At 31.8% G+C, this 8,597-nt stretch overlaps 1 protein-coding gene across 2 annotated transcripts; it reads right to left on the bottom strand.

Annotated features, from left to right (window-relative positions):
- Nucleotides 1–4,222: 4,222 nt before the first annotated feature.
- Nucleotides 4,223–6,619, bottom strand: LOC145002107 (bax inhibitor 1-like). 2 transcript variants are annotated; one of them, XM_078961402.1, is made up of 6 exons: nucleotides 6,475–6,619; nucleotides 5,935–6,060; nucleotides 5,738–5,829; nucleotides 5,401–5,562; nucleotides 5,233–5,305; nucleotides 4,223–5,133 (listed from the first exon to the last, which is right to left on the bottom strand). In XM_078961402.1, the coding sequence occupies exons 1-4, from the start codon at nucleotides 6,553–6,555 to the stop codon at nucleotides 5,535–5,537; spliced, it is 327 nt and encodes a 108-aa protein (XP_078817528.1). In that variant the 5' UTR covers nucleotides 6,556–6,619; the 3' UTR covers nucleotides 4,223–5,133; nucleotides 5,233–5,305; nucleotides 5,401–5,534. The 2 variants fall into 2 exon arrangements, with proteins under 2 accessions (XP_078817528.1, XP_078817529.1); XM_078961403.1 differs by having other exon boundaries at nucleotides 5,738–5,826.
- Between the last annotated feature and the right edge of the window lie 1,978 nt (nucleotides 6,620–8,597).

The following is an 8,597-nucleotide window of genomic DNA, read 5'->3' as shown; positions in this document are numbered from 1 at the left end:
AATAAAAGAAAAATCTCATTTCCATCATCCCATTAACAACTAACAAGAAAAGAAAGAATTTTTTTATCTTCTATGCAACGCACTCTATCAAAGTCTCAATTAAAAGAAATAAAACCGGATACCTTGTGTTTCATGTTGTTTTCTGACTGAATCCTCCGGAAAACATATCGAACAGTTGCCCAATTGACACAAACTCCGACGTTTTATAATACAAACTATATACGATCAAACCCATTCAAATAATAGCATATCCCCTTCCATTAGACGCAAAGAAACCCACATGCATAAAACCTTTGAATCTCATTAAATTTGAAAAATCGATTGGAGAATCATACTATGATGGAAGAAGGCATGCATTCGAAGTGTCTACAAGGAGTTTAAAAGAAAGCTGCTTTAAACAGCTTTTAAGAGTTTTTAGCTTTTCATAGCTTTTAGTTTTTAATAAACTTTTGTGTATAAATAAAAGTTATAACTTCTAGCTTTTAGCTATCAAATCATATTTTTGATAAACTTTTTGTTTAGGACCAATTACTTCGTTTGGCTAATACTTGTCTCTAGGGATGTTTAAAAACATCCGTATCCAAAATTCCGAATCCGAATTAACCGAAAAATCAGATATCCGAATTTTTGGATTTTCGAAATTTCCGATATCCGTTTTTTCGGAATCGAAATTGGAGACTGTTTTTCATTTTTTTCGGATATCCGATATCCAAAAATTTTGATTTTAATTTATACATTATTTGTTATTTTAATCACATATGTCTTATAATATGGATATTAGTTACTATAACATATATATACTCTAATAAATGAACGTTTTTTTATCACATGTCACACTTTCATTTAATTAATCAATTGTCATTTTGTGATTATTTTGAATTAATTTTTTTTGCACGTGTTATTTTATGATTTTTTCTATTTTATTAAATTCAACATAATATTTTAATGTAATGATTGTAATAAATATAGTAATAAATGGATATCAATTTATTAGTTCTATTTGTTTATTTATTTAAATTTAAATTCTCAATTATAATAGTTCATTATTTTTCTTATTTTCTTATAAATTCAAAGTTTTCAAATATTTTGACCTTTATATTTAATTTTCTAAAAAATTAACCCATGTATTAAATGGGTTCATAATACCCTTAATTAAATACCTATATTACTTCATATTTCTTTCTAATTTAAAAATATGTCTTTCTAATTTAAAACCTTATATGCCTTTCAAATTTGAACAAAATTTCAAATTTCCGGATATCCGAATCCGTATCCGTAATTTCGGATATCCAAAATTTCAGATACGGAATTGGATACCAAAAATCAACGATCCGAAATTCGAATATCCGAATTTTCGGATATCCGGTTATGAACCCCTACTTGTCTTCTTGTTTGGAGTTTTTGATGGTTTTCAACATTAAAATTTGAATGACACATTAGATCGTTTTCCGAACAACCATGAATGTTGTGTCCAATTATCATTAGCAAAATGGATAACAACATTTATTTGCAGGATGCTGAAAGATTTTTGTGAGTTAAGAATAGTCGTTTGGCATCTTACATTGTTTTCAAAACCAAACAAAAACAAAACTTCCGAACTTCAATTTATGTATGGAAATCTAATTTCAGATTTCATATGATTTTATCTATAATAATTTAATTAGATTTCTTTGTGACTCCGAATTTTACACAACAATAGTCATATCATTAATAACATAGTTTACAAATTCCTCTAACATTGCATTGTTATTCAATTTTAAATTAGCAAATGCAAAACATTCGGTTGGCAAGCTTACAACCTTTAGTCCCAAGTTAGAAAACAAAGATCCTTTAGCCTTAAATTTAAAATATACAAAACCCTATGTGGTAGAATTTCATCTAAGTTAGCAGACACATAACCTTTGGTCTTTATATTAGCATACACGAAACCATTTGTTTTATAATACCATGTCATTTAGTAGAAGCAAAATGCACAAAAACAATCGAAACTCCACCCTACTTCGTTGAACACACAATAAGAACCGGTAATAACAACAAACAATGGAATTATGAGCCAAATATCAATTTCAACTAATCATTCATAGAAAAAATTGAATTGTTACTGAACCCAAAAAAATCAAAATACTAATTTGATAAATCTAAATATTGGTACAATTAGTCATTTTTGGATGTTTTGAACACCCCTACCTGAGAGAGAGAGAGAGAGAGAGAGAGAGAGAGAGAGAGAGAGAGAGAGAGAGAGAGAGAGAGAGAGAGAGAGAGAGAGAGAGAGAGGCCTCTCTGTCATGAAGAAGATCCATGATGAGGGTTTTGATTTTGGCTTTTGATCTGTTGTATCTATGCTTTTTTTGTTGTAAGTTAAGAATGAATATTGTTTTTATAAAGTAAATTTAAGATTAATAAGAAACAAATTCATGTAGACTATCAAGTAGACACCTATGTCTAATATATACCCTTTTCAATCTCCCATCATATGTAGGTTACCTTGAAATGGGTAGAAAAATGATATTATCCGGAGTTTGTTTCAAGTGTATTTAACAAAATATGGTTCAACAATCATTTATGACTTCATGTAAAATTTTGGGTTTTCAACCATTCAACTCTATAATACTTGAAGAAATGAAAATGCCAAACGACGTCGGTCTAGCACCCCTAGTAGTGAGCTCGGAAGGTACATTGGATGCAATTTTTTGGCACATACAAGTATACAAGAGTTTGCGATTTTTGATATTTTGGCTTCATGGAAAGAAAATGATTCCTAATTTCAGATTCTAGTCATTATGGCTTGTGATGTACTTACCATCCAAGCTTCTATAGTAGCTTTGAAATCCGTTTTTCTGTTAGTGATAGGGTTATATCACCTATAAGAACAAAACTCACCCTTTTGTTTTTGGAAGTATGCATATGCTTGAAAATTTACTTAGATGTCATGAACTAATACAAAATGTTTCACCACATGATGGCAAACTGTTAAGGGTTAACAAGAAATAGAGATGGAGTGAGTTACACACATCTCTAAATATAACTGAGTAAGAGGCATATAGAATTGCCAAAAAGTTTCTAAGTGTAATAATCGAGTTAGATTCACCTTTTTACCAAACCTAACAAGAAGCATATCAAACAACCCATAAGGTGGGTGCTAAAAAGCTTAAGTGTGGTTTACATGGATAGAGCGAAAAAGTGGGGTTGTCGGATGCTCCCCCCACCCCTCCCTCCCTCCTTCTCTCCCTAATCTCTTCTAAAACTTTAATCATAATGTAGATGAATATTAAGCCCAAAAGTAATTCAAAGCTACCTATAAGTAGTGCTCAAGAGTGGCATACCTAGAAAGAAAACACATGAGTTGTACAAATTTTTTAGTGGTTGTACTGTTAGAACGAAACTCATTTTTGATGCATTTTCAGCCACAAAATCATCACTAAACCAATGGATTTACTCTAAATTCACACTTCTCAGACTTTGTGATGGATTACTAACTTATTTTTGACAGGTTTCCGACGGATTTATAACAGATACCGACGAACTTTTACTAAATTTATATTTGATGGAAAATTTTGAGAGGTAGCTCTTGTTACATACTAGATCCTCCCCTGGTGCTCAATCCCTCCCATTTTTTTTAACTGAATCATTATATAAGAAGTAAATGCTATGTCAATTAACTAATATTAAGTCTCACAATTATTATCTAAAATCCCACAGCATTCGTACCCATTTATTTTAATTGCTGATCAGATTCATTTATTTTATTCATGTTCAAAATTAGCTATCTTAACTGTGGATTAATCAGTATAGCTAGTAACTTTTTTTGTTTTTCACTTATAAAATGGTAGATGATTTGTATTCTATGAAACAAAGACAAGCACAATTAAGATAACTAATGGATGAGAATCGATGCTTATAGTCATTTAAATTTTTTTTTTTTAACGACAACCATTTGAAATCTTTTAAGATTGATTTTTGCAGGGATCAATGTAGCTCCTATTTAAACGATTTTCTTCTTTATCAAATTAATTTACATACTCAATCATGTTATTCTTGTATACAAAATATTTTAATATCTTATTAAGATGTAAACCCTTTTTATTATAGAATCTTGTCTCCATCCAATCGGATGGTCTAATATATTTTTTTGACCAAAAAAATCTTATTTCATATAATTGAAAGTGGAACCCACTTTTAAATGGTTCATGCACCCCACTACAATGTTCTTCATCCAACACTGGACATATATAGGCCCTTGTGAAAAAGGGAAGGACGACGCTTAGCTGGAGAAGCATAGAAGTTCATGTACATGATGTTCATTGTTTATATAGTTTTGACCATATACAAAAAATTGACAAACCAAACGCCATCTCAAAAATGGTTACATAGAACCCTTTTTGAGAAATGAAATTATTTTGTGAAAAATACTCGTTCGATGACAAAAACACTCTCATTTTAGGTTATGATATCCCATATAAAAAGCCATTTTCTTCACACCAGATGATCAAGAGGCCAAAAAGCTTTTATGAAAAAAACTCACTGTAAAACCCGATATCATATTAAGTCTCTAAGTGACATAGAACACACGCACGTTTGATGTTAAAAAAAACATGTACCACACGATAGTATAAAGGGAAAATGACTTAAAAGCCCAATGAGGTTTCTAAACCATTAAAAAAACTCCAATCATGTTTTGTCCGTTCAAAAAAACCTAACGAACTTAACATTTTGTCTAAAAAATCCAATAAAGTTCCAAACCGTTCAAAAAATCTCAATTTTGTTTTGTTTAAGTTCGTTGGTTTTTTTTTTTTGAACAATCAAAATATGATCGGAGATTTTTAAACGTTTTAGAAACTTTGTTGGTAATAAGTCACGTCATTTGTTTCTTTTATTTGATTTTCAGGAAAGTGTAACTTAGTTAGACTTTTTAGACAAAATGTTAAGTTTGTTGGGTTTTTTTTAACAGACAAAACATGATTGAGATTTTTTGAACGTTTTGGAAACTTCGTTGGACTCGTAAGTCATTTTCCCAAAGTATAAATTACACCGAGCTTTTATTTGTAGTTAAATGCGGTTTTTGTCCACAATCCCCCTCCTCCTCCTCTTCTTCCTAGGTTCCCTTTCATCAGAATTGTTCAACTGCATCAAATACTGATAAAAACAGCAATAAAATCAGTATATATAAATGTGAGGGAAGAAAAACAGCAATTAATTAAGCCAGAAAAAAGTTTGAGGGGATGCTTCACATACTCCAAGTATTTGGGATGAGCACCTGAGTTGCAACAACCATGCAACCAACAACAACCATTAACACAAAATAAAGCTGCAAATGTGAATTATTAAACACAATTAACACAAATGGTTGAAAAAAATGGAGAGAAAATGCAAAAAAGAATGAATCATGAGTTAACTATTTGCCTCAGATTGGAAATAATCAGTGGCACCACCAAAGATTTTTGAAGCAAAATGTGACCAGAAGAAGATTCAAACACCAGAGGAAAGAAGAGCTCCAAGATAAAGAAACTCTCTACGCCTTGCTACCATGGCAGCGCCTAAGAAACAAGCAAGCTCACCCACATGCTGCAAAACCAATAGAAATATACATCAAGAAACATTAACTGGGTAATTAGTTGAGTAATATATAATATATATATATATATATATATATATATATATATATATATATATATATATATATATATATATATATATATATATATATATAATAATAATTAATAAAAGGAAAAGAACAAACCCCTTGTCAAAATCTATGCATAATTTGACTACAGAAACAATGGAGGCTCCGTCGAGAATTTTAAACAGGTAATATGTCATTAACCTTTTCTGCTGCAGGAATAAGAATCCCATGAAGAATATATAAGGAATAATTAAGATTAATAAGATTTCAAGAAATCATTGGGTATATAAGGTAGAAGATAACTAGACAACTACCTCTTCCCATATAGGAGTGGTGATCAACCTTGCCAAGGTGGTGAAAAAACATCCATTGTCCAATAGGATATGGAGATAAAACCCGAGTGCATTTGCTATTAAGAAGCAACATACTTTCGCATATCCCTGCAATCACATTATATATAGGAATTATATGTTAATTATCATATATACATATATGCATGACTTGTATAAAATCCCTGTACGTATAAGCAAAGATTTTATTTGATTGTTTTTATCATCATTAGTTTGTAGCACCACAAAACGAACAACATTGAAACTTTAGAAAACAACGTAATGCCAAAGACCACATGCACTTCCACAAGATTAACCCAACACTTCCACAATCCACATGCACTTTGCAAACCAAGTAGTCTAAACCAGAAAGACTCAATTACTCAACGCAATCTGAATGAAGAAATTGTTAAACCAAAAGAATCATATAAAAATTTCACGGATCAATTTTTATCCAAAACCACATTTATGATTTATATACTAAGCCAGATGATCCAGATTCCACAGGATATACAGTTTACAAACCTGTTTTAGAGCAGTTTGAACTTCGGGAGAGATTTGACGAAAATCCTTGAGAGTATCGTAACTCGACAACAAGGATTCCATGGAAGTTGAACCTACGATGTGTGAAGAGATTTTGGTATTGAATAAGATGACTCTTAGAAGGAAAACGATGTGCCGTATTTATAGATGTTTTGTTATCTGGTAGACTTGTCATGATAGAATCTAATTATCAAATCTTCAACTTGCAACAAACTATTTAGACAAATCTGCAAAATTGGTTCTTGTCGTATTTCAAAAAAAATTAAGGATAAAATCCAAAAGGTTAACTTGAATGTCCAAAATAAAAATAAATAAAGAAAGAAATAAATAATTGTGGTTTAGTCCATTCCATCTGTTATTTAGAGCTGATTCTGTCTATTTAGAGCTGTTAGACTCATCACGCGCCCTCCATGTGAGGGCATTTTCATCTTTTTGGTGTGTGGTCTGTCTTTGCCGCCATTTGAATTAATTAGATAGGATAAACATAAAAATTTAGAAAATAGAGGGGATGAAAGTAACATTTTACAAAATATAAAGTTGAAAGGATTAAAATGACAATTTAAAAAATTGATTGCGGAAAATATCATTTTACAAAGTATTTTAAAATGTATAGGGGTGGAAAATGTCATTTCTAAAAGTAGAGGGTGTAAACTATCGCCGGAAACATCCAATGACTCCTCATTCTAGTATAACTAGGTGTGAAACTCATATACTACACGGGTTGATTAAAAAAATTATATATAAAAATATAAACATTAAGTACTTTTTAAAAGAAAACATTAAATATTAAAGTTTAAAAATTAAATATGTTTTAAAATAAAATTTTAAAATATATACAAACAAAATAATGAATAAATAAATAATTCCATTTATACTAATAAAATAAACTACCGAAAAATAATTATATTTTGATAATATAACCTTTTTTTAGTTTGTCAATAAACAACAACAAAATTTAATTATTTTTTATATAGATCATTTTGCCTAAAATGACAATGAACTTTAAAAGAAAAGTATCAATTTTGAATTACATATATTGAATGAAACATATTAAATTTGAAAATATAAGGAAACAAATTAATGACACAATAATTATTAAAATAATGGGTTTCCACACCAAGAGATATGGGAGTTATCAGATATATATATAATAAATAAAGATACACATAAGACCCTCAAGTATACAACAATAAATGAAAAGTCTACTAAGATACATAACTAGTCTAATATCCCCCTCAAGCGAGAGGAGGTGGACCAAGACGAAGCATGCGACGGAACTGCTCAAACTGTGGCCGAGGTAGACTCTTAGTGAAGATATCAGCGACTTGAAGCTTGGTAGGAACAAACATAGTGACCAATTTTCCTGAAGCAATGAGCTCACGAACAAAATGATATTCAAGATCAATATGCTTAGCACGCTTATGAGCCATCGGATTCTGGGTAAGAAATAACGCATTTTGATTATCACAGAGAAGTGTGGGGCGATCGGTGGGCAAGGCATGCAGCTCCTGCAACAGATGAGTGATCCAGATGATCTTGGCAGCCGTATTAGCCATGCAGACTCACAGCTGGAGCGAGAGATAGTAGGCTGCTTCTTCGCACTCCAGGACACAAGATTACCCCATAGGAATATCGAGTATCCATAGGTGGAGCGGCGAGTCTCAAGGCAACGAGCCCAGTCGGCATCGGAGTATCCAAGAAGCTTAATAGTCGGAGGCCGTGAGAAAGTGAGACCAAACGATAGGGTTCCCTTGACATAGCGAATAAGTCGTTTAACAGCTTGAAAATGAGCAATCATTGGGGCGGCAAGAAATTGGCTAACTTGATTAATACCGTAAGAAATATCGCGTCTTGTAATCGTCAAATATTGAAGGGCACCAACCAAGGATCAATAATGAGTCGGATCCTCATAAAGAGGGCCACCACTAACAAGGGAGGCGTTGGTAGCAAGAGGAGTAGGCATGGGCTTGGCATTGAGAAGACCGACGTGCCTGACGATGTTGTGAGCATACTTGGCTTGGCTGAGAAACAAGCTTGTGGGATGATGAGTAGCCTCAAGCCCAAGAAAATAGTTCAAACGCCCAAGATCCTTAATGTGAAACTCG

Source organism: Lactuca saligna, chromosome 6 (genome assembly GCF_052625555.1).
Source record: "Lactuca saligna cultivar CGN05327 chromosome 6, ASM5262555v1, whole genome shotgun sequence".
NCBI classification, from domain to species: Eukaryota; Viridiplantae; Streptophyta; class Magnoliopsida; order Asterales; family Asteraceae; genus Lactuca; species Lactuca saligna.
This window is presented reverse-complemented; position numbering and strand designations above follow the sequence as displayed.

Excerpts from the sequence above, each read along its gene's own strand:
- LOC145002107 (XM_078961402.1), bottom strand. The coding sequence starts at position 6,555 with ATGGAATCCTTGTTGTCGAGTTACGATACTCTCAAGGATTTTCGTCAA. Across the intron at positions 6,061-6,474 it reads TTCAAACTGCTCTAAAACAG|GGATATGCGAAAGTATGTTG; the intron begins GTTTGTAAACTG and ends ATGTGATTGCAG. Across the intron at positions 5,563-5,737 it reads TGCATAGATTTTGACAAGGG|CATGTGGGTGAGCTTGCTTG; the intron begins GTTTGTTCTTTT and ends TTGGTTTTGCAG.